The 27,581-nt window shown below is 36.2% G+C and overlaps 1 protein-coding gene across 2 annotated transcripts in view; it reads right to left on the bottom strand.

The window, feature by feature from the left end:
* SIPA1L2 (signal induced proliferation associated 1 like 2) overlaps positions 1-27,581 on the bottom strand; it is a 120,510-nt gene that overhangs the window by 63,016 nt on the left and 29,913 nt on the right. For both annotated transcript variants that reach the window (XM_050893896.1, XM_050893898.1), the window contains exons 2-6: positions 22,761-24,467; positions 14,961-15,094; positions 13,406-13,594; positions 7,369-7,543; positions 2,141-2,244 (exon numbers count right to left, since the gene is read on the bottom strand). In XM_050893896.1, coding sequence (XP_050749853.1) covers positions 2,141-2,244; positions 7,369-7,543; positions 13,406-13,594; positions 14,961-15,094; positions 22,761-24,225 — 2,067 coding nt within the window. In that variant the 5' untranslated portion in view covers positions 24,226-24,467. The remainder of the gene's footprint in view (positions 1-2,140; positions 2,245-7,368; positions 7,544-13,405; positions 13,595-14,960; positions 15,095-22,760; positions 24,468-27,581) is intronic.

Raw genomic sequence — 27,581 nt, 5'->3', positions numbered from 1 at the left:
CATATTTCATTAAGACAGTGTCCATGCTGTGAAAATACTGCTAGATCCCAGCACCTAAAAAAAATAATGTGGTGGGTCTTCAGATAGGCATACTACTTGAACTTGGAGAACTGCCACATTATTTTGATCCCAAAAAAGCCATGAATAACAACATGGTGCTTTACTAAATATTGAATCTGTTAAAGTGACAATGATGAGAGCTTACTAAAACACTGTGGAAAGGAGTGCCTGTTGCTGGGGAAAACCATGGAGTTAAAATTGGAAGATTTTGCTATACACAAGAATCGGCACCTGACTATAAAGAAAGACACATAAGGAAACTATGAGAATGAAAGGAAGGCACAGGAAGAAGTGAAAGGACAGTAAAAGGGGGTGGCTGAGCAACACAGCAGCGAAGCTGACAAACAGCAAACAATTATGAAAGTTAGCGGATTGCAGCAAGAGGATATCCTGTTCTCACAAACAAGGGAAAGTCATGAAAGACAACAAAAATAATAAACTCCAAGTAAGGCCATATTTACTGTCAGTGCCTGTGATTAGCTATGAAAATATTAATTTTTTCCTTTTAAGGCAAGCTCATTCAGTGTATTATATCTTCTTAATAGTGTATAGTTTTCCCTATTTACATGTGCTTTCCAGTCAAAGATTGCTATGACCAATTACAGACAGAACAACTCCTAGTGTGTTTACTAAAATAATCCTGTATTGTAATAAGGTGTAAGGGAAAGTTTAGAGAAGCGGAGCAATCTCAAATCAGTGATGATGATCCGATACCTTGATTACTAGCTATTGGCATAGCTGAATGTGTGATACAGCTGAACGTTCTGTCTTCTGAAAGCCACACATTATAAGATGTGAGTCATCTAAACGTTCGTATTATTCATGTGGTGAAGAGTTTGTGTCTTTTGATTCCTAATTTAGTTTCTTTAAACCACATCTAAATCCTAAGTGTAATGGAGTAAAATTTGCAGTTGTCTTAACTGTTCACTTGAAACAGTTCTTCAAACAGTTCAGAACATTATGCACTGACTATTTAAAATACATAAATACATTATATATTTTCTTCCATTTTGATTTTCATTTATCCTTTCTCAAGAATTTTAATTGTTTTCTTTTATCTTTTTCTTGCTGCCTTGACACATCTCTTTTTCTTCCCACAAGACCTATTGATAGGGTAGACATGAAAGATGCAACTCACATATGGTTTAACAATCAGTAACCATCTTTTGTATGCTGTTCAAAAAGAAAGTGAGATAGCATCTTTATTTCATGACAACCCTCCAAAATGACTGAAATCTTTATATCTTGCATGGCAATGAGAGAATATTCTAAAACTAACTAAATAAATCCAACATTATTTCTGCAGACCTAGAAAAATGCAAAGTAGTAGCACAGAAAGTTATGAACTATCATCAGCCTGACCTATGAGCAATTCTACTGCTTTTTTTTTTAAGTGTTAATGTTGATATATTATACCAAATGTGCTTGTACTTTTTAATTCAGTCGCAAGAAATATCTGAGACAGGCAAGACAGAGTAACCTTACTGGTGCACCGCACACTTTGGATGCTGTGCTATTTTTTAGCCATCCTTAATGCTTTAAAGATATTCTGAATTATTACATAAGCAAAGGGAATTCTCCAGAAATAAAATAAGTTCACTGCAGTTTTCTGTCTTCACAAGCAGACACCTTGAAGGATACAGTTAAGCATTTATTACTAAGCTGACACATTAATAAACATTTAAAGATCTGCAATATAAGGATTAAGGAAAATTGTTTTAAAAATCTTATTACATTTATATTTTAACCATAAGACTATTGTCAAGCTTCATTCCATTCAATGTTTAAAACATACATAAGATGCAAATCCAGTCCAAACTGAAAATAACTCATTCACCACAGGCAACATTACCTTTTAATAATATCCTGAAATGGGGGAGATAGGATAAGTTCCTGAATTATATAGTATAAAAATCCTATGAGATTTCTAATACCTTATAATATTTCAAGAAAAAAAAATACAATTGAGTCATACTTCATATAAAACAATTCAGTTTTAAATCAGTGTTACTTTAAAAAAAAAAACCTCAATGTCAAACATCTATAATGTAAAATTACAGTGAAAAGTTAAAAAACATACCTGTTGCCTGTTACTGGGCATGTATGGAAGCATTGTTGATACATGAAACATTAACTCATAATCTTTATAGGTAGTATAGAGGGAATGAGTTCCTGTTGAATCAGCTGCAAACGAATTTAATCGCAAGAAGGTCAGTAAAATAGAACATTCATACTACTTTTTAGGACACCACTCTGCATGCTATGATTTAAATCTACTAATGCAATTTAAAACTTTTTTCAATAGAACAAAAACAGTTTGCATCAGCTAAAGATCTACTCTTTAGTTTCATATTATGACATAGAAGGGTCCTGCAAGAAATTGCCCAAAGAGTTTGCTGTCTATGAGGCCTAAATGATCTAATTTTGAATATATTGGCATTTCATGAAAAAAAGAACAAACACTTAGCTACTTGAGTATAGTTTTATATAATATATATTTTCATTACTTAAAATGTTAATAAGGACAAGTGACTAATCCCATACTTTACCAAAAATAAACCGACAATGCTACTTCAAATCTGACACTAACACACATATTGCAGATCAGACATTTTTAAAACGTAAAATACGTACATAATACATTGTAGTACAATGTCAAATAATTTTAATGGGAATTTTCAGATCTCTTAAAATTATTAAAATACATTTTGTATATGATATGACTTATTATTTTTATTTCTTTTATTTAGGAAGTTTATTAATAGGGTTAGTATTTCAGAATGTTTACAGCAAATTAGATGAGTTTTACTCTGTAGTCACAAATGAATCCTTTTTATTCACCTTCTTTAATATGTATGGATTATTTAAGTAAGTACAATTAACTTTAAAGCAGGAGGTTGGGAACACCCTATTGAGTCAAGACAACTATCAAATTTTCTTCTCTTTTTCCACGTTCACTCATTTTTTTTATATATAATTTTATATTATCTACACCAATAAATATTCTCCAGCACTCTCCTCCACACACTGTTTAAGGTTTTGAGGTTTTGTTTTGTTTTAAATAGGCCATGTTAGCTCTCCGGTTAAAAGTATATAAGCATACACTTAAGTGTAAAATTCAACTGTAACCATACTGTATCTGCAGCCCTAAATCTGAAAATATCTATGTGTGTGTATAATTTTGAACACATTCATATTACAACTGGCTTCATCAGTTATGTTTGTACAATAATAAAATTAACTTCATTTATTAATATAATATGATATAATATAAATTACAGTTATATAAGAAATAGGGAGTATAATTTCCACTGAAGTTTCTTACTTAAATGTTGCTAAAAAAAGCAAACATTTTTGGACTCCTCTATTTTAAAATCTCTGTTGAAAATATAATTCCATTATAACTTTTCCATGGCATTTTAGAAAGACAGAGTTTTGAAGAGATAGAAGGACGAAATAAATTATATTGTGAAATACAAATATATGCCTAAACTACACTGATCTCAGCATCCCTACTCCCTGACTCCTTTTGCAATTAGATATTAAATAAAGTCAACTTATCTTGAACAGATATTGCACAAAACAGTCCCTTTAAATACTTATTACAGAAAGGCAGATTCCTTACCCTTAAATCAATGCTTTCCTAATACAACTTCTTACTTAGTTGAATACTTTTGATTTAGCACCTTGACTTTGGAAATGAGCTAGCAAGTTTTTCTTCTGAATTTTAGTCCCTTACACGAAGCAAGCTGAAATCTTCTAACTCAACAGATGCTTTACTGAACACCTACTAAGGCCCACTGTGATTAAATTTACATAATGGTTGCTACTACAAACATTACTCTGCTGACAACTTTAGTGAAAAAAAAATTATATCTGGGTTGACATTTTTGCACCTCATTCCTTTCTGAATATTAGTTTTACTTCACAAAGTTTGAGAAAAATTGCCTAAACTTTTTTTTCAGTTATTAAACACTTCTGCTTTTTGCAGAAAAGCACCTTTTACCAAACAAAAGTGAAACAGCACTATTCCTCTGTAGATACAAAATTGCAACTTTTCCTCAATTTCTTTCACCTTCATTTCTCTCTTTACAGGTATAAGGACATTAAATGCAAACGTAGTCCAATTTATCCATAACATAATCCATAATTAAAGTCTGAACATTACAAATGAGAACATTAATGTTCCAATAATAATATTTTAATTCCTCATTTCTAGTAGATTGGTATGTTTTAAAACATATACTAAACAAATTATATAGTGTTGAATTGGTAAAGTTTCCTCTAATTTTCTTATTTCTTGATCTTGGGATTTAGAATTGCATGCCATTAAAAATTCATTAAAGAAGGACAGAAAAGAGTTTGTAGTTAATATATCCACATGTTCTTCACATTTGCACTGGGTCTGGCTTGGATGGAGTTAATTTTCTTCATAGCAGCCCATATAGTGCTGTGTTTTCTATATGTGATCAAAACAGTGTTGATAATACACTAATGTTTTAGCTATTGTTGAACAGTGCTTGCACAGCATCAGGGCTTTCTCTGTTTCTCACAGCCCCCATCTCACCCTGGGGAGTATGCTAGGGGTGGGCAAGAGTTTGGGAGGGGACGCAGCCAGGACAGCTGACTCAAATTGACTAAAGACATATTCCATACCATGTAACATCATGCTCTGCAGTAAAACTGGAGTGGGGGGAGTTTTTCCATGGTAGCTGTTGCTCAGATGGTGGCTGGGCGTCCGTCCGCTGATGGGAGGTGGCAAGTGATTGCCTTTGCATCATTTGTTTTTGTGGGTGTTTTTTGTTGGTTGGTTGATTGTTGTGGTGGTGGGTTGTTTTTTTGGTGTTAGTTTTGTGGGGTTTTTTGGGGGGTGGGGTGTTTGTTTTTTTCCTTTCTTCCCTTCACTTATTGAACTGTCTTAATCTCAACTCACAAGTTTTTCTTGCTTTTGCCCTTCTGATTTTCTCCTCCACCCTGTTGGGGGATGAGTGAGCAAGCAAGTGGGTGGGGGCTTACCTGCCAGACAGGTCAACCCACCACAACATTCTACATTCTATATTCCATAAGAAATGGACCAATTAATTTATCATCAAAATATTAAACAGTCCAAATTTTTTTAAAAAATGAACCTTTTAAAGAAAAAACCCACAGCTAGTCAAACATTTGAGAATAGAAAAACTTAATAAATGTGAACCCTACAAAAACTGAGCAAGAAATATTACTGAAACATTGTGTCTACCAAAAATGTAGGTACTAGAGCTGAAATTATTACACTATTCTGAACCTGCAGGCAGTCAGATCAACGTATTATCCAATTATAAATATGACATGCAGTAATAGTTGTTGTGCCATTATATTAAAAAACCAAGTATAACACAAAAAAGATGATAATTAAGTCAGTATTTTACATTTAATATAAAACTGAAGACTATATCTTTGTGAACTCTTTTAATTCCACTCTGTTTGTTGCAAACTATGAGAACATATTATTACAGGCCAATATCGTTAATGGCACACAGCGTTAGTAAAACATTAAAATTATGTTACTGAATGATACATACACAATGCCAATCAGCAATGTACATTCACACTGAAGCATGGCAAATATAGAAACTGAATTTGCTTGACAGACCAGCATATATTTTCATATGTAAAAATTACTAGGTGATATTTGGTCATGCTCTGACTGGGGGGAAAAAGCAAAACGAAAACACTCCTTACTCCTTTGAATTTTTCATCCCTATTTATCAATTCATCCCTGAAGTCTGACATCCACAGCATGTTAATAAATATTTCTAGACATTAACTTGAAAAATGAGTTGTTATTCTGTACTGAAATAGGATGCAATAGTCTCTATCAAGCCTGAATTATTAAAGTGAAACAAGCATGGATTTAAGCAAACAGGCAATAATGTTAATAAAAATAAATGTGGTGCTTATGCAGGTTGACAGTGCTACGGAATTGCAGCTTTCCCACCTTGTAAGTCATAAATTAGAATCTGTCATAGGATTCAGCTCACTTTTTTCACCATTTCCCACCACTACTAGAGATTGAGAATGTGAAAGATTTCTTGAGTTGCAAAGCTGGTCTCCCTTCATTGCAAAAGCATGAGGTTTTAACACCAACTTCGCATACCTCATTTCCCACTGGAGACTGGCCTATGGACAGTTTATCTGCACGGGGTACCAACCACAATGTACACGCACTAGACATTTCCAAAAATTTCTAATACGAATCATTCAGTCTCTCTCCTCACGATGTACAGGAGATGACAGTCCATCAGGAAGAACCTTTAAAGATCATCTAGTCCAACCCCCCTGCAACGACCAGGGACATTTTCAACTAGATCAGGTTGCTCAGAGCCCTGTCCAGCCTGACCTTGAATGTCTCCAGGGATGGGGCATCTACAACTTCTCTGGGCAAACTGCTCTAGCGTTTCACCACCCTCATCATAAAAAATTTCTTCCTTATATCTAGTCTTTATAAAAATAGTACATTACAATAAAGTAGATGAATACCTAGATATCCTTAGATCACAGCTCATAGTGATCAGTTGTCAAAATCCTGTTAAAACTGCTAAGAATGAGTTAAGTTAAATTTAAGGGCAGTGAAAAGCAATGCTAATAAAGAAGTTTGTTAACATATCATTGACTTTTAACAGCAATAATTCAGTTCCCATTTTTGCTACAAAACCCAACAAATTTGTACAATTAAATTATTATACTATTGCACTTAGGGAAACTGAAAGATCTGAGGGAATGGCAGTAATAACACAGTGGTTAGGTAGATGAATGTTTATCAACTGCCAAATGAGAACATGCTTACTGTGCATGTGTGAGAAACTAGAAAACTGAAAAAACTTGATTGCTCCTCAAATATAAACATCAATATGCATGTTGATTAAAAAGAACTACAAAAGTTTAGTTGAAATAAGGAAAATGGTCCCTTGTCATGAGTCCATATTTTGAAATACATTTATTTTGTCTTTTTAAGGATAAGATGTTAAAGTGTAGCTGGCAAATGCTGAAATATATGAAAAATATCACTCACATAGTATGATTTTAACTAAGTGCAAACAAATGAAATAAGTTGCTTTGATTTTCAGTTCTACTAATGCCACAGAAAAAGTAAATAACCTTTCAGACAAGGTGTGATACATGCTCTTATCATATGCTTCATCTTCCTCATTTACCATATAATCTTACTAATCAAAACCCAAATTCAAGAGCATGAAAAGACAAAGCAGGATTTGCAGAAGATCAACTGGATAATTATAGTTTCTACCATAGGTCGGAAACATAACTTACTCTTATTATCTAGCTGAGCCCTGTATTTACTAAATCCTTTTAGCCGTACTCTCTGGCCCAGCAGATCAAGGAACTCTTCAAAAGCTGGTCCTGCCATCTCATTGTTATACATTTCTTCCTCTGTGCTTTGGCCTGCTTTGCAGTAAAGGATACCAATCTTATGTTGAAAACTCAGCTGAAATAAAAAAAATAAATAAATAAAGGAAAGGAAAAATTATAGAAGCAAAGGAAAGTCAATACTAGAACAAATATTAACAATTAAAATATTAACACTGTTATAACCCCTGGCAGAAGTTATCTGAAAGTGAAAAAATAAGTGTTCTGATTTGGGAAACTAAGTCACCACAGAAAGGAAAAAAACCAACCAACCAAAAAAAAAAAACCCCAGCAACTATCTTGAAAGAAAACTGGATTGGCACTATCCAAACACAGATAAAAGCAGTACATGAAGACTTTTGACTTAGTTATCTATAAAAGCACACTCTACCACATGTTATAGTATGAGAACTTTAACTGGCAATTTTTGTATAACTGTCTTTTTTCTCAGATTCAAAACAAGGTGACCTTATTTTCCTTTATTTCTACCCTTTAAAGTTCAGTGCAGTTCAGTTAAAACAGGCCCTCAGAACAGTAATTTCTGTTATATGTAATCTTTTGCCCTCCCCATGAAATCATCCATTGTTAAAAATTATTCCCCATTTTCAAAAGTATACTTCAAGCTAGAAATCAGATTACAGTTAGTTTTGTTAAACAAACTAGAGTCGCAATTCGAGAACATTAAAAAGAGATAAATCACTTCTATTAAAAAAATAAGTATAAAAACTATAAAAAGTTAAGTATAAAAAGAGGTGATCACTTCTTGAGCAGAGTATTGTCTTGTTTTCTTAGCTTTTATGCATACTTAAGATGACAAACAGGAAACCTCCATGTGAATGGATTAGTCCTGTTAACTGACAACTTTTAGAGCTTCACAAACTGACAGAAACCATTAGTCACACCAGATTCTCTTAAGACATTTATCTATATTCATGACTCAGATCAACTCTCCAGCTGTAGACTTCTCTTCACCAAACTTCAGGATCAGTCTCTAAAATGTGTGTTATGCAAAGACTGTATATATTCCTATTACAGCAAAGGTGACAAGACCAGTCTGCTTCACCTTAGTCATAGGTAACACATGGTCTGCCACGTTAAGTTTATTGTAAAACTCAAATCCGTAGACATGCTACTGCACCGATGTTTTACCACAGCAGTTTTGAGGAAAAGCTACAAGATGAGAACACTAAAAGGTTGAGTCAAGAAAACATACATACATGAAAGAAGAAAGTGTCAAAAATATCATTCCAGACTTCAAATAATCCTTAACCTTCCCTCTTCAATAAATGCTGCATTTAAGTGGAGAGTTGTATATAAGGCAGTTGCCAACAGTCAATTTAAAAAACAACAACAACAACAACAAAAATCAAACCAAAAAAAGAAAACCACTACCCAAATCCCCATCACCCCTGGAGAAATAAAAGCTTTCACTATGCTTTTACTAACCTAGTCTTCTGTGTTTTCATGATGCTACTGCTTTTTTAAGCTAGCATTCTTTCTTTGTCTCCCATGCAATTCAAGATTTAACTTGACAGCATTCTTGGTTTAACTATTTACCTTCATGCACAACAAACACAGAAAAAATCCCCAAGATGTCCAAGTTAATGAAGATTTTTGAAAGCCATAGATAGAAACATTGATGCTAAGAATCTCATGCCCAAAAGGTAAATGTATTAAAATGAAGTAACAGGGAAATGCTAGACTATTAAAGTCAACAGCAAAACACTTCATAACATCAATTGGGCCTGCAGTTCTTTTCTTACTATGAAGTTAAGCCTATCAGTAGGACAATTTCTTCTTATTTTACCTAGTACAAACAGGCCTAATTCCGTGATTTCAGCAGATCTATATTCATGGCAATGCACACTACAGAATTTGGTCTACTGGTGTAGAAAACCTGCAGCACAGCAGGAATAAGAGTAATGTACGATAGCAGCCCTCCTGCCTCTCTGGTGAGCCCCAATCCATCCTCTCCCTTTGATAACTGCTTTATGTAGGGGTGAGCCCTTGTGGAACATACTCTGGCAGGAGGCCATTGACCAGGGAGCAGTTAGGAACAAAGAACAGGCTTAGTAAGGACAGGAATGAGGAACGGTGCTGCAATAAGGTTTCACCTGGGCAGCACAGAACACAGAAGAACTAGGAGCTGTGCCAAAGTTTGATGTGGAATGGGAGGGATGACCATCTGAAATAAAAGGAGATTCTGGGTTATGGATGCACTGCAGGAGCTGCCCGAGTCAGACCGCTGAACTCTGGAGCAGGGCAGGGTTAAGATACCAGGTTGCTCTTGTCATTTCCTTTTGACTGGCATTAGATGCTATCCATCCAGAGTGCTTCCTTGTTTGATCCCCATTTTGAAGCACTGCCTGGAGAGAGTTAGGTATTTAACAAAATGTTCCAGATTGCACACTTGTGACTATTTTATTCAGTGGAAAGCTAGCATGAACATTTCATGGAAGTAACTGGAAGAGAACAGGTCATATAAACAGTACATGACAGGAAGCAGTGCTGTTACTTGACACTTCCCAGCAGAGACTTAAAATGATTGTGAGCACACTGCCACCTCTATCCCAGCTCTGTGTCAAATAGTTTAGCTTAAACCACAGGGAATTTAAGTTAATGTCCTTGACTTCACACTAGAATTGAGGAGTGGAGAAGTTAAATGCTAACTGAGCCACCAACAACAGGGACAACAACTAACAGTAAAGAAGCACCTGGGCAAAATATTCAGTCTAGAAATACAGTCACACTCCTTCATTCTTTCTGATGACACCAGTCATTCCTGAATTTGTTCATGAATATCAATATAATTCCAAAACAGGAGTGAAGTATATCTCTATCTTCCAAAACAAGCTACCACCTCATGGTTTAAACATTGTCCTAGGAGACATTGAAGATGAGGATCTGAAACTCCCCAGCCCAAGGAAGGAATTAATCCTGGGTTTTTACTTCATGGACAAGTACTGTAAACACTAGGCAATTACGTACAAATTTGATTCTACCAATACCACTATTCTTAAACAAGGCAGCAGCTGCAAGCTCATTTGCAGTAATCTGAACCTCCTACCTGTGTGCTAGGAGCACCCATGACTATGAAATTAGAAGACTTAAGCAAAAGAACTCTCATGCCAAGATCATGTGGATTGTGCAGAAGCAGAAATTGAGGTACCTTTAGAACATCAATGCCTAAGAAAGAAGTAACTAAATGAGCTTTGGCAGGATCTTATGTGGTGCATTTAACTGGCATGAAAAACTATCAGAATATTCAAAACTGATGAAGTTTGCCAGTTTTGAAATGGTACCGCATGCTTACTCATGTCTTTTTAAGTAAATAATTGCAGACATGGTTCTGATTTCATGATTTCTAAATTAGAAATTTTAGACTTAATGTGAAAACTGAGAACAACTTAATAATGTGACATCAGAAAATAATTTCTAAACCCTTACAGCTACTTGGGTATATGATATGTATTAAAGGTGCACAGCAGTCCTTCCTGACTCAAAATGACTACGTTCTAGTCAGAATCACTCACTACTGAATCTTGGCATCTTGTCGTCTTCTTGTACAGCATAGATTATTTATTACGTAACAACAACTTGTTGACTTTCATCACGTGAAGATTTTAGAGTTTTTCTGGCAAGGAACCTCAAGAGATTAGACACTCAATAGCCACTAAATATCACTGCAATCAACTTGTCTGGGCTTTTTGTAAACTTCAGCCTTTGGCCTAGAGAGAACTGAACATTCCCAGGGGGATGTGAGGGGAACCAAAAAGCATATATACAATAAACAACCATTAGTACAGATGGGGAAGAGGAACTAGGGGGGAATTAGAGAGAGGTGGAAAAAAATAAAATAAAATCCTGTCCAGGTTATAGATGAATAGTTGACTTTTGTAAATTTACAGCCAAATCTAATGCTGATCATCATATGCCAGAACAAATTGGGAAAATGCAGATTCTTTATTTATATACTCAAATTAGGTCAACCACACAATTTGCATCTACTTTCTACTGTCATTTTAGAGACAAAGCTTTAGCCACACGTTTCCTCCATAATCCATACTAGATTTCACTGAAAACTATGAAACAGGTAGAAAATGAAATCAAAATACCAGAACAGTCTTCAATCTGCTGAGGAACTACGCAAACATTTAATACACCGTTACACAAAATGAATATTTTTCTGGTGACAGTATTAATCCTCTAGATCATGATTCATATTTTTAAATTCATGAGACTTCACAGACAGTCATCATCTTCAGTTGCCAAGCATAACTCTTTTTATATTTGCTTGATTAATAAACTCAAAGCATCAAATATATAAGAGGATTAAAAGCATAAATGGATCTCATGCCAGTTCTATGCACAGCTTTCTGTCTATGTTCAAGTAATTATCTCATAATAAGCAGCACACAAGATACATTAATATTACATTTTGCCTGGTGACAGACCTTTTCACAACAGGATTGAATTTTCAGAATTGATCACCCAAAATAAAAAGAAGTGCTATGTACTGCTGTTCCTCAAAATTAAGAGTTGATGATTAAAGAATTACTTTGGTCAGTTCAGTGGACAATCTCCATTTCCAATTTTTGGGAAATACTTATAGTGAGTTGGGAAATATTCAGATCAGGTCAAATAAAGTAGTACTCTATACTGCCTAGAACATACTGCCCCTCTGAGCAGTGAATATTATTTATTAGATTAACCTAAACTCACTCTGGAGCTCAAACAGGAAAGACAGAGAGCAACAGTACCTCAGGAACTCTTAGATTCAGAACTGAGTTCTTCTGATTTCCCTTTATTGTTTTACCAGAAGAACTGACAAACACAGGAGAAAATAAGGACATTTGGCAATATGAATTTTCAATTAAAAGTCCTCCTCAAAGACTACAGTGAATAAAAGTAGTAAAATATACATACAAAACTAGCTTAAAAATCCACCCCAAAAAGTAAGTCTCTTCCCATCTACATTTACTTGGTTTTGAGCAGTTACAGCCGCAAGAAAAGACAGAAGAATTGTGGTAGACACCACCAATGTTAGACGCAATCACTACATTCGAAATTGAATTAGCATTAAAAAATTAATTATACCACCATCGTAATCAACTGGATCCATCAGCTGATTCAACTTCAACAGACAGATACTGACTTTTGCCTAGAAAGTGCAATCTTCACTTTAAATGAGCATTTTTTAAAAACATGGTTTTAAAAATTGATTTAAAAGCCATCACAAGCCTGTCCACGAAATATTCAGAAGCTATAAATTTAATCACTAGCTTTGAATGAAGCAGATTCACTTTATTGAACCTAATAAGCCTCACCATTTTCTCTCCAAATTTAAGCCATATGAATATTTCATTGCCATGCAGTTAATTCATTAGTCTCAATCACTATTTCAGTTGTTTGAACCCAGAAACATTCTATTCTAGTAAGACTACTGCAAGTTAATCAGAAAATGTTATTGTAAAAAATAACCCAAAATTTTAGATGTAGAGACTTAATATGTTATATCCTTTTGCCTCCTTACCTGTACACATTAATAAAATGTTAGACATATTTTCATTTGCATTCAGCATTTGTACACATTAAAGTGCAAATACAGATTATGAAAATCACTTCTGACGTTAAAAGTTTAGTTATAATCTTTCTCTCACTCACTCATCTAACGAGAATCTCCATAGACCAGTAATTTTTTTTCCTAAGCTGCAATGTATTTTAAAAATAATTTGCTTAGAAAAGCAAACCTCATTTTGTCAATGAGAATACGCAAGTATCTCCAAAACCAAGAAAGTGAATGGTTTGCATTACAGATCCATGTTTATTAACATTGCCTGCAAAATAGATTTTTATATTTTTTTAAGGAGAAAAGGAGAAATTAAGATTTCTTTTTTTTTTTTAATGAATAATCTTTAAAGAAAAGTGATGTGCTACATACCCCTTGTTCATCCAGTTTAAGCAGCTGCTCAGGTACTTTGGGTGAGTTGGAAGCCTGCCTCAGGCACTGAATGCTCAGCTCTGGTATTACATACTCTAGTACCTCTTTGAGAGGCAGACCTCTTGCTGTGCCATGCCGAGCAGTGGATGGTATAGCATCTTCTAAAATTGCTCCTCTAAGTGTAGTAAGCTGCAGTAAAGGTAAAACACACAAAATATTTTTAGTTCTAATACTACGACTTCTAAGGATATAAACGTCAGGTTTTAGCAAAAGCATGGAAGAAAGAATGGGAAGAAAAAGATCCCTATTTTTAATTTTTTTAACCAGTAAAAAGATTTCTAAATAACTTTTAAAGAGGAAACAGGCTCTTAATGTCTCAGTGACAAATATATTTTTTGTTTAAAGAAATTCACTGATGAGCTTATTAACTTATTCTAATTCCTAAGACTATTACTTTTTTTGGAAAAAATATTTAAAACACGAGGAACACTAAAAATTGTTAATTTTAATGCCATACTACCCTAGCAGACACAGTAGTTGAATGTGAGGTTCAACAGGTGAGGTAAGCCACAGCTAATGGCACCTTCATTTAACCCATCCACCTGTTTTTTAAACCATGCTGCTTTATCTTCATTGGATTTGGCAAAAAGAGAGTAATTTCTTATAAGTGAGTCAGCTGAATCACCTCTCCACACATACACACAGACACCCCTTTTTTGGCAATAAAAGAAAAACCTAGCTTAAAAAAAATAATTATATATATATATGTTTCTATATCTGTTTGTAAAAGCACATGAGCCCAGAGATATCAGGAGGTCTAGCTAACGCTTCTCTATGTCCTAATCACAATAAAAAGCAGTAGTCCTAAGGATTATGAAAATTTACAGTTGCTTGCAACAATATTGTGTATTTTCATACAAATCAAAGCTAGTTGCTGTGATAAAGAAGAAATTAGTTTGCAAGAAATACTAATTTGCTTGAAATAGAAGTTGAGACGTGTCATTCCACAATGATTACAAGCGAGCTATTCTTCCAAATAAGACAATTATTTTTATCAACATACTAATATTCCTTCCACAAATCATGTAAATATAAAAACATCTCACAGAAAAAAGCTTCTAAGAAAGTATTTTGAAACAAAACACAAAAATACAAATAAGTCATAGTACTAGCTTTCATATTTTTCCTCTCTCTTTTTCCCTACATTTCTTAATCTTTTATTTCTATCATTAGAAACTTAACATCAAGCAGCTTGATCCAAACTTATCTTCAGCTTTGTTCTTATCATCTGTTCCTTTGCTTGCCTCTTGCAGTTCCCTTCAGCCAACCTACCTCCTTTTGGGTGCCCACTCAAAAAGAGAAAAATTTTATGCAGTACAGAAGAGGAAAACTTTGTTCCAGGAGCAACTACATTTACTAACAGTACAAGAAACATCCCTTTCCCATTAAGAGATTTACTTTCAAAGTTAGCAACATATCCACAGACAAACAACTAGTATCCTAAGCTCTAAGTTAACTTTTCCATTCCTTTGCAGAATGACTGCAAGAACATTACCTCGCTTGTCCTGAAAACTATACGATAGTTGAACTGAGATCCTTCTTTCTCCTTGGCATCTTCAACCTTCTCCCTCCGGATGCTGACTGCTACAGGTCCAAGATTTTCATCTATTCCAAAGTAGTTCTGATGCTCTTTTGCACAAGAGTGAATGAAGAGAGAAGAGAATAATGAAGTATAAGTCTCCTAGAAAATGTTCATCAAATCTCATTAAAAATTTCTGCAGCAAGAAAAAAATATTATTTTTAATTGAGCTATGAGATCTGTAAATACACTGGCTTGTGATCTTCTGAATTGCACAGTAAGTACATTGTCCTGGTTTCAGCTGGGATAGAGTTAACTCTCTTCTTAGTAGCTGGTACAGTGCTGTGTTCTGGATTTAGTGTGAGAATGATGTTGATAACACTCTGATGTTTCAGTTGTTGCTAAGTAGCGCTTATCTTAAGCCAAGGACTTTTCAGTTTCCCATGCTCTGCCAGCAAGTAGGTGTGTAAGAAGCTGGGAGGGAGCATAGCCGGGGCAGCTGACCCGAACTAGCCAAAGGGGTCTTCCATACCATGGAACGTCATGCCCAGTATATAAACAGGGGGGAGTTGGCCGGGAGGGGTGGATTGTGGCTCTGGCATCGGTCAGCAGGTGGTGAGCAATTGCATTGTGCACCGCTGTTGGTTTTTTTCCTTTTTTTTTTCTCTTCTTTTTTTGTTATATTCCTTTTCGTTACTACTATTATTATTATTATATTTCATTATTATTATTGTTAGTATTATATTTTAATTTAGTTATTAAACTGTTCTTATCTCAACCCACGAGTTTTACCTTCTTTCCCAATTCTCCTCCCCATCCCACTGGGAGCAGGGGGGAGTGAGGGAGCGGCTGCGTGGTGCTTGGCTGCTGACTGGGGTTAAACCACGACATACGTAAATCACAAAATGCTAATTTTGAGAAGCGGAATGGTCACTCATCTCACATAACTAAAATTACTGCAACTGCTGCTACTATGAAATAATAACTTTTTGCATTTTTTGTTACCATGAAATTAATCCTTTTGCTTGATGCCGTAACAAACTGCTTTGGAGAAACTACATCTACATAAAGTCTTCAACAAAAGCTAACAGTCTTCAGACAAATAAGGTGCTATGTAGCTTCCTTCATTTCATTCAATTTATTCTTATTCTTATAAATAAGGCTTTACATTCAAAGCAGCAACTCAATTTTAACAAGTGAAAACTGAGGCTAGTAACTCTTCAGTCTTTGATGAGTAGTTAAATTCGTCCTTGAGCCAACTGGCCCAGTCTGAGAAAGTAAAGCACTACCGACAGAAGAGAAAGATCAAGTTAGAGACCATTTAAGCAGAGTAGATACACTCAAGTCCATGGGACCAAACAGGATACATGTTGAGGGAACTAGCCAGTGTCACTGTAAGGCCACTCTTTATCACCTTTGAAAGGTCATAGTGAGTGGTTACACCCACCTTTAAAAAGGGCAAGAAAGAGGGTCTGGGAAGCTATAGACTAGTCACCATAAACCTTAGTTCCCAGGGAGATTAAGGAAGAAATTCTCATGGAAGACACTTCCAGGCACATGAAGGACAAAAAGATGCTTGGAAACAGCCTGCATAGATTTACCAAATGCAAATAATGCATGATCAACCCAGCTGCTTTCTACAATGAGATGACTGGCTTTATGGATGAGGAAGGAGCAATGAATGCCACCTACTTGTACTTCAGCAATGCTTTTTACACAGTCTCCCATAGTATCCATGTAGCTAAACTGAAAAGACACGGTTTGGACATGCAAATTACAAGGTGGAGATAAACTGACTGGACAGTTGGCCTCAGAGGACTGTGATCAGCAATACGAATTCCAATTAGTGGCCAGTTACTAAAAGGTTTATCAAAAGTTGATAGTGGAGCTGTTACTGTTTAATATTTTTTAAAATTATCTAAATGATGGAATGCATCCTCAACAAGTTCATGTACATGACCAAGCTCAAGGAGAACAGTTCATGTATTGGAGGTTAGGGCTGTAGTTCGGTGCAACAGATAAAGAGGAATAACCAGCAGGCTTCTAACAAACGAGTAATACGTGCATAGGGCAGATACTGAAATGCACAAACCTTGCACTATTTTACAAAAGCGGGCAAGGGAGGTTAACTTATCCATACAGGTAGAGTCCTATAGCTGTAGGGTGTCTGTGCTTCACTGCCCACTCTCCCCTTCCCCTGGAGGCAGCTGCTGCTGAGATGGGACAGCTGAGCTGCATGTGAAGCAACTCCTAACCCACTGAAGTTTTCAACCTGACATGTTAAAACAAACTCTCCCTTTGACAACCTGAAAAAATGGACTGACAAAAATCTCATGAAGCCCAACACAGACCTGTATCTAAAGCGGAACAAGCTCATACAACAGCACAGGCTGGGGACCAACTGCCTCAGGAGCAGCTCTGTGGAAAAGTACTGGGGACCCTGGTGAGCAACAGGCTGCACCGCAGCCAGCAGAACCCCCTGGCAGAGGTGAAAGCTAACCACGCTCTGGGCTTCACTAGCAAGAGCATTACCAGCAGGTCAGGAGAAGACATTATGCCTCTCTATTTGGCACTTTTGGGGCCACAAAAGGAGTAGTGTCCAGTTTTGGACAGAGTGGGACGAGGCCAGCAGACAACTACCAAGACAATTAGGGGGCTGGAGCTTATAACAGATGAGGAGAGGCTGAAGGAGATGGGCTTGTGCAGCCTGGAGAAGAGCAGGTTAAGGGGGGAAAAAATTACAGGATCCCACTAGCTGATGTGGGGTTATAGAGAAGGGAGAGCCAGACTCTTCTCCGACATACAGAGAGAAAGGACAAGATGCAACTGTCACAAGATGCAGCCCCTCATTGAGGGGAATCAAACACAGGAACAGGTTGCCAGGAGAGTTTGTGAAATCTGCATCCTTTGAGATGGTCAAAAGCTAAAGGGACAGGTAAAGGGGAATAGGTTTCTGAGTAACCTATTCAGAACCTGCCTTTAAAAGCAACTTTAAACAGGGAATTAGACTGGATGACCTCCAGGAATGTCTTCCAATCCAATTTATGCTATAATTCCGTATTTCAAATAGCAATGAAGTAATAGACTAATTTCTCCTTTTAAGATTGTCTGGATTAAAAAACATTTTGCTCGCATTTTTGAGCTAGTTGGATAATTTCTTTTTTTTTTTTTTTTTTTTACAATGTATTTATAGAAATGTATAAGGAAGTTGTCCTGATTTCAGCTGGGATAGAGTTAACTCTCTTCTTAGTAGCTGATATAGTGCTGTGTTTTGGATTTAGTGTGAGAATAATGATGATAACACGCTGATGTGTTAGTTGTTGCTAAGTAGCGCTTACCCTAAGTTAAGGATTTTTCAGTTTCCCATGCTCTGCCAGCAAGCAGGTGTGCAAGAAGCTGGGAGGGAACATAGCCAGGGCAGTTGACCCAAACTAGCCAAAGGGGTATTCCATACCATGGAACGTCATGCCCAGTATATAAACAGGGCGGAGTTGGCCGGGAGGGGCGGATCACTGCTTGGGCATCGATCAGCAGGTGGTGAGCAATTGCATTGTGCATCACTTTTCTTAGGTGTTATTTGGTTTTTTTTGTTACATTCCTTTTCATTACAATTATTATAATAATAATATTATTATTCTTAGTAGTGTATTTTATTTTACTTTAGTTATTAAACTGTTCTTATCTCAACCCATAAGTTTTACCTTTTTTTTTTCCTCCTTCCCATCCCACTGGGAGGGGGAAGGGAGAAGCAGCTGTGTGGTGCTTAGTTGCTCGCTGGGGTTAAGCCACAACAGAAGTTTTCACAAAATGTCTTTCACTGAGAAGTCATCCATACTCTCAGAATGGATACAAAAAGATCAAGTTATCTCTACATAAATGACAGTCTTATTTGTCAAATCAAGTTTAAATTAAGTTTCCAGTAGCCTTTCAAAAATCTATCTATAAAGTATGTTGGTGGTTACAGTCCATCTCCCAGTGGAGAGAAAATGAGTAGCAGCACATCACAACTAGCATCCTTTTTTTGGAAGGAACACTTGGGATCAAAGGAGCACAGACATTAAATTATTCGCTCATGCTCGCCTTTCCCAGCCTGAGCATTCTACCTGCATGCATAAATTATACCTCATGGATTTCCCAGTGTTAAATTAAAACTTTGAGCCTTAACGGGCAAATTTATCAAACAGAACTGGATTTTAGAGACCAGAGAGAGAGAGAGAGAGAGAGATTCAGAGGCCAAGCACTTTCAACAACATAAAAACTCCCCACAGCTGCATATTCAGGCTTTGACAAAAGGTAAATTTCTCAATTAGGGTTTCTATAGCCTTCCATTTTGATGTAAATCTAGAAAAGGGTATTACACAGTCACTAGATTTCTTGGCTGCAGTATTACTGAGCAGAAAAATGCAAGCTTGGCAGATATCTGCTTATTTCTTGTACAGTATGAAAGACACAAAACCAAAGACGTTATTTATGTACATTAAAAATAAAATAGATAAAACAGTTTCAAGAATGGGAATTAAAGAAGCTGAAGTAAATTAAAGAATAGCATGGCTACTGATATTCTGGGATTTGGAGAAAAAAATTTTAATTCAAGGCACTTTTTTTTTTTAAATCTTATAAAATACAAACTCATTAAGCTCATTTAGATGTATTTATGTTGATTTAGAAGTATCAACTGGAGAGAAGAAAATAAATGCTATTTTCTAGCTGTTCAAAGAGAGATGGTAAAATATTCCTCATTTTTTACTTTTTCATTTTGAGGAATAATTGTCAACTTTTCTTCTAATACAAAAGTCTTACATATACAAAACTGAGTTAATACCAAAAGCTTGTTAAGCCTGTACATTTCTTCTAGGACATTTTTTCAGTTTCATATCAGCAAATAGATACAATAACATTTTAAGAAATGGTTGCAAGCGTCCCTCAAATAAAAAGCATGGTAGTAATAGTCAAGTCTCAAGATACTATGAGGATAATTGCACAAGGGAAAAAGGACAAATCAATGATAATAAAAGCATATTTCAGTTATCCTTTTTAAAAATCAACATAGCTTTTTTCCCTTCTCATCCCCTTTTATCCCACAAAAATACAGTTCACTAAAGGACACCATTAATAAATCAAAACCACGAGATAAAATAAAATATTCTAGCTTCTACAAACCTTAACTGAAAACTGAGAAGATATTTTCCATAAACATTAACATATTTTACATCAGTCGTGTTGGATTTGATTTTAACAATAGTTAGAAAGCTTATAAATATGCAATATAAAACTACAGCTCATTTCAGAAGACACTGAATTCCAAATCTCTCATTTCTTGAAAGGGAATGGAATAATTAGTGCTACACATGCCAGGTTGTTTCTTCCATGCATCTTAAAACAGAAATAAAACTTGTACGCTGACAAGTGTCAATTATAAAACTGTGAACTAAATCAAATATTCAGAAAGTTATTTCTTTTTCATAGATGTCTTGTTAAAGGCAAAGAAAATAAAGTGACTATTGTTTGCAAAATTTTTATTTCATCCTTCCACAATTATTTTGTTAAATTCAACTGTGCTATTAAATCTACAGTTCAATGAACAATCAGCTAGGAGAGCTCACTGTTATGGAAAAGCATCAAGTAAGACTCAGTATGCATACAAATGTCACTTTTTCCTATATGGGAGATCAGCACAGCAGCAAGACATTTTGGTGCCCAAGGCAAAATGCCTGTCTTATTTCCTCTATCCACAATAAACTTTGCTTAGGTGAGAACTGTGTTCAGCTGGAAATAATCTGGAGATTCCTTACATGTTTGATCCCTTGAGATAATAGGAATTGAAAATTAAGTTTTTAGTTCCATCAGCATTTGCACTGACTTGCTATCTGTCTCATAAGAGCCATCCAATACAGATTTCTCTCATGTAGGTTCTCTTACAGCTCTATAGAAACATAATGTGGAACAGGGCATGGCTTATATATCATTATAAAGATGAGAGGGTAACAATTTATTACTGGTTATTAAATGCATCACATCATATTTACTTTAGAAGAACTCTACCTACAGAACAGTTAGTAACAAGGACAATAACAATTTAAGTTTCCTAGTATTATACTATGTGGGATAAAACCCTCAGGTACTATTTCTTAACTTTTTAATACTATATCAATGTAAACATACTTTACTTTTAGTCAAGAGATCATATATACATAATACCAGAACAGAAGTTAATTAAAACTAATTACATTCACCTCAACTTTCCAGAAAGGTCATTAGGTTTTATAGTATACTATTTAAAGTGTTTTTGAGTACTCTTTGTATTTTCTTTTTTTAATCTCTCTGACAAGATTTTTCTTCACAAAAAATGTTCAGCCCTTCAGAACCTGTAACTCATCCATGACAAAAGCATTTCACAAACAAGTCCTCTTTCATTTGGCTTAATCTTGTCTTTTTTTTTTTTTCCTATCCTGCCACCACCTTTGTCCATTGACAATCTTCCTTTCATTTCCGTCTATGCCAATCCTTTCTTCTCTCTGCCCCCCAAAAAATACACCACCCTTTTGTTACAAGTTTCCCTTCATTCTCTTCCACTCTGACTCCCTCAACACTTTTTTATCCTTTACAACCTGCCTAGCTTAAAAGCCATTTTGAACCTCTGAATTTACTGCCCATTCCTTGCTTAGCTCTGGGTCTTTTTCTTCCTCTTGCATGACAGATACAGATTCTTTTCTTCCTTGCCTTTTAAATACAATGTTTTTACAGTCAATATGTTCTAGGTGTCTACCGTATTGTGAAAATAAGCACTGTATTGGATCCTCTTTCGAGTCCCTTGTAAAGGGTCACAGGAGGAAGGAGTACAGTACAGTGCTTATTTCTTGCTGTTCATATGTAGTTAGAGAGGAGAGGAAGTATGATTTCAGGAAGACTCGGGCAGCAACAAACAGTCTTTTAAGGACAGAAGCAGATTTTTTTTTTTCTTTTCTTTTAATAACAGCAAAAAGATTGAGCTGTAATTCATAATACAGAAAGGACAGAGACAGGTATTTTGAGGTTCTCCCCACAAAAACAGAGCTTTCACACACATTGCAAAATGCAGTACTGAATACAGACAGCCAAAGTATATCATGAAGTGGAAACAGTTTATCTGAATAACAATTCAAGCCAAGATAACCACTCTGCTGAGAAGAGCACCCTGGCACTTCGCAGTGTGAACATATCCTAAAAGAACAGGCTAAAAGGCTAGGAGAAAGGCATAAAACAACCTTCTTTAAGCTGAATAACTAAATACCATGAGAAGCTCCCTGTTTAAGGAGTATGTATATGTGCATACAGTATGAAAGGCCCCAAGAGACAACTGAAGACAGCAGAACCTAGAAGAAGGGAGTCAGAATCCTCAAGCATAAAACCTTCTCTTTTGGAGGCACCTTTCAGGAAATAATTATTTCCACTCTGAGTATCAGTATTTCCAATGCATTTACTGGATATAAATGTCTTCTTTTCCTCCTGCCCACTGAGAAAGTTTGGTTCAAAGTAGTTAGTTTACGTACTAATTTAAATGATCCCACACTTCGTGAACTTACACAAGCATTGCATAACTTTATACATAACCCACTGGTTGTTGAATATCCCTCTGGGAGAGCAAGAATAACAAGCTTAATTTTAGCAAAGAGTTTCAGGATCCCCTGTAATACTTAGGTCTCTCTATAGAGAAGAAGGAGGGAAAAAAATAGTTTTACTAAGCAACTTAAATCTAATGCACGAATATCTCAGAACAGTTGCATCAGAAAAATTTACCTTTTCCATAGAAGAACTTGCGGTAATAATATGCTCCAAGATCAATGTGTTCTATGATGTAACGCTTCACTTTCTCTCTGTGAATGGACTGGTTTTCTCTTGGTACTTCCAGTACTGAAACACCAGCATTTGTGCAATGGGAACTCAGAGAGGACTCAAAAGAACAACTTTCACCTGAAGAAAAAGATGCTGAATTTGCCCTCGAAAGTGCAATTCGTCTATCTCCTTCCCCACCAGTTTCGTTCCTGAAGTAAGGGCAACTCAATACTAAATCATTGCTTTTCCCATCACCCTCATCAGCATCTAAATTCTCTTTTGAATTGAGGTCCTCTTTGCTTCCCAAAGGAGATTCACAGTTTGCTGTTTGGCCTGCTGGCATCTGAGTTTGTGACGCAGCTGAAGCCCCAGTGGTTATATTTTTTCTTTTTCCTACATTTACTCTGGTAGCCATTGCTTCGTTTATGTTAAACAAAACGCTCTGAACATCATAATGTGCAAAACATTTCTGACAGTTCCAAGAACGAACATTTCTGTCAAGTCTATCATCCAGATCAGACGAAAACTTAAAAGTTTCATGCTCACTTTTAACTGTTCGCAATTTTCTAAATAGAGATGTTTCTACTGCTTCTGATTTTAGTCTCCTCTTGAAAGATTTCTCCCTGTCTCGACCAATAAGTAGGGCACTATCCATATAATCCAAGCCAGAAATCCTGACAAATTCTCCCCTGGAAATCTGTGCAGCAGCATGTAGACTTGGAGAAACTGTAGGATCACAGTGGAAAAACTCAGAAAATCCAAATGGAGCAAGGGTTTTATGTTCAAAATTTTCCACTCGGTATCCTCTTAGCATTGCAAAAAAATTTTCTCCAGACAAGCCTTGTCTATCAATTGAAGAGGTACTGCCATATTCTCTATGAAGAGCTGCTCCAGTATTTGGGTTAACAGCATTCTGGTCTAACACATCTTCGGCATCAATATCACTTATTGTCACATCACTGTTGCTTCTTTGCCTTATGGGATGAAGTCCCCTTTGAGGGGAATGAACAAAAAGATCTCCAATCGAATATTTTCCCTCTGTAAATTCCAATTCTAGCTCTTCTTGCTGTCCATCACTTTGGTCATTTTGTCCATTTGGAAGTACTGAGCCAACACTTTCGTAACTGGTTGGAGGTCTGTTTTCCCAAGCAGCTTTACTCAGCTCTTTAGAGCAATCCTTTTTAGGAGGCCATTCAGATACCCTTGCTCGAACACCCATTTTAGGCACAGCTGGTGTACCATTTGCTTGATTATTTTCAGTTTTGCTAGATGCATTTGAAGAAACAGGAGGACCCATGCTACCATTCAAAGTTTTAAGTTTTCTAGCAAAATAATCATCAGATTGCATGCTTCTTGAAGACTCTCTGAACTTTGAGGAAGTTCTGCTAATTTTGTGCTTATCTTCTTGCAAAGACCTTTGATCACTCATGTCCAGTCAGTGGGAGGGAAACGGCTACTACTGCATAAATTTATTGTTACGTTTGTTATTACATTGTCTTTTATGGGCCAATAAACTGCAATATAAAAATACAGTCACAGTCTTCCCAGAAGTGCAAGCAGAAACCTCAGTGTACCATTTCTGTACAACTTCTGTCAGGAGAGCAATCTTAAAACATTTCCTTCAGTTCAGATGCATTCAGTACAGTATTAATCCAGACAAATTTCTTTTATCTGTTCATAAAAAAAAAAAAAGAGAAAACGTATTAAAATGTTTATAGTCAATAACAGTAAGCTTCCAATGTTGCTTGTCTATACACAATACCCCATGAAACTGGAACTAATGAGACTTGCTTTGTATGGTTTTCTATCCTCTGCCACCTTAAAACCCAACAAATGCAATAATCCCAGCTTCTCATATGATGCCCACAGGATGCGAGCAGTTTGAACCTGCATCTCCTCATGGGCTAACCACTACACGCACACTGAATAGCAGACCAGGTTCTGCCAAGCAGAATAGCCACCTACAATTCTCTCTGCATTTCCTTCAATGCTGACAGCAACTTAGATGCCTATTCTCTGTCTAATCACTGGGGTTTTTTACATAACATGAAAGACCATAGTCATCTCTAAGACACCTTCTTCAAGTTTGCTTGAAACTGTCTAATACACACAGGAGTTACTGGGGCAAGACTGGTAGAAAATGTAAGTAAAATATATGAAACAAATAGGACCTTAGATAAAGAAAAGTGTTTTGTCCCATTTAAAAGAACATTTTAAAGATAAGTAAGCTCTCCACTATAATTAATTCAGTGAATAAATGTATTTCACTTTTTCCCCCCCTCTCTCCCCCCAAAGGGAGATTTACTGGCATTCCTTTATTTGGAGTGTAAACCAGTTGTAGTTGTTTCTGTTACATTATATTCCTCTGGTTGGAAACCTAGACTGTTAACTCAGTTACTGTGCTAAAGAACACCTCTGTTGTCTTCCATAAACAAGAAAAGATAGTAGCCCTATTGGTAAGTGTTAATTTGATTACAAAATTGGGATTATTATGATACAAAAATATTCTTCAACAGCTTTAATGGTCTTAAGAGTGACCATGACTCATGCTGTGAAGACTCATTTGCAGGCAGAGCCCATCCTTTAACCCATTGCATAAAACTAGACTAAAATAAGAGACAAGACAGCATGTTATGTACTTCCTTTTCAGCTTTTGTACCTTGAACAAAAATGCCAACATAATGATCTTTTAAGATGCTGCAAATAAGCATAATATGCATTTACCAGAGTTTAAAAAAAAAGGTCAGGTCAAATTAGCCTGGAATATGAATTCTCCCCTTATTTCAGTGAAGATATGAGGTGGTAAGAGGAGCTCAGAAGTGTTTTTTTCCCCTACGTTTAATGCCATAAAAATTCTCAAAAAAAAAAAAAAAAAAAGGAAAAAAAGTGTGAGGCAGGGGGGCAAAGGAATAATATAAATTAAGACCTGACAGATTATTTTTTGTGCTTGTCAGAAATCAACACAAAGTTGTGTTTGATACAGCAAACTTAGGATTCTTCTACTGTAATGGGTTAATAAAAAGAAGTTAGAGTTACAGTAGCACCATGATTAACACAGTTTCTATGTGACTGTTACTAAGAATAGGCAACAATAACAATATACCATTGCAGCTTATTTTCACTACATACAAACGCCTCAGAACTCCTGTTTGATGGCCAATGATGTGAAATAAAACAGTTTTTGGTTCCTTACAGAGTCCAAAAGGTTGTTTAAACAACTGACGTGTTCAGAGAAACAGCATTTCAAAAGTGGTATGTAGGATTTTTAAACATTGACTTATGAAAATACAACACAAAAAGGAAAATATCAGTCATAGAATGGTTTGGGTTGGAAGGGACCTTCAAGATCATCTAGTTCCAACCCCCCTGCCGTGGGCAGGGACACCTTCCACCAGACCAGGTTGCTCAAAGCCCCATCCAACCCGGCCTTGAACACTTCCAGGGATGGGGCATCCACAACCTCTCCGGGCAACCTGTTCCAGTGCCTCACCCCCCTCACAGTGAAGAACTTCTTCCTTACATCTAATCTAAAGCTACCCTCTTTCAGTTTAAAGCCATTACCCTATCACTACAGGCCCTTGTAAAAAGTCCCTCTCCAGCTTTCTTGTAGGCCCCTTTGAGGTACTGGAAGGCTTCCATAAGGTCTCCCTGGAGCCTTCTCTTCTCCAGGCTGAACAACCCCAACTCTCTCAGCCTGTCTTCATAGGAGAGGTGCTCCAGCCCTCTGATCATCTTCGTGGCCCTCCTCTGGACCCACCCCAACAGGTCCATGTCCTTCTTATGTTGGGGGCCCCAGAGAATGCAGTACTCCAGGTGGGGTCTCACAAGAGTGGAGTAGAGGGGGAGAATCACCTCCCTGGACCTGCTGGTCACGCTTCTTTTGATGCAGCCCAGGATGCAATTGGCTTTCTGGACTGCGAGCGCACATTGCCGGCTCATATTCAGTTTTTCATCCACCAGTACCCCCAAGTCCTTTTCCGCAGGGCTGCTCTCAGATATGTCAATATGCTTAATATTTTTGGGGCATAAGTAATATTACAAAGGTGAAATACAAGAAAACTTCTGTGGGATACATATTAACATGAACAGCTGACAGCTTTTTTATCATCTCTTACAGTGTTCTTTATACAATCGTACAATTGTGAGAAACCTTTGCCAAATAAAAACAGTGAAGGAAAACTAAACTATTCCAGAATCATCTTTTCTGTTTCTGCAAGAATATAAAATAGTGAGAACACAGAAAGGTCACTTTCACATATCGGGAAAAACATTTAACTTCTTATTAAAGATTAATTCAATTTTCTTTGAAATTATGGTGAATTACATCTTCTGGCCTTCTTGCCTTTTCCTACATAAAAACCATTCATAGAAGTCATTAGTACATGCATTTTTTTTTTTAAATAAAAAATAATCTTTTACAAAATGGGAAAATATGTATAAGGTCAGAAAAGGCTATCCTGCTAAAACTCCATTCTTTTCTTCCCTTGCGTTAACCCTTTTTCTGTCATAAGCATTTGTGCAAAAGTGGTGAATTGGACCAGGAACATAATCCAGGTTGAAATTAAACTGGGGATGATGTGGTGGGAGGCAGAAGGAAAGAGCAACAAATGCACACTACCACCCCATTTATTTTCAATCCAAATCCACAACATGATTTACTGTTTGGCCTCACAAACAGCTGTATTTGTGGAAGGCAGGAGAGAGCCCAAGGGCCACAGTAAAGCAAGACTTTTTTTTTTTTTGTGTGTGTGTGGTGGTGGTAGCTTAAATACTTGATGAAGTATG

Source organism: Gymnogyps californianus, chromosome 3 (assembly GCF_018139145.2).
Source record: "Gymnogyps californianus isolate 813 chromosome 3, ASM1813914v2, whole genome shotgun sequence".
NCBI lineage: Eukaryota > Metazoa > Chordata > Aves > Accipitriformes > Cathartidae > Gymnogyps > Gymnogyps californianus.
This window is presented reverse-complemented; position numbering and strand designations above follow the sequence as displayed.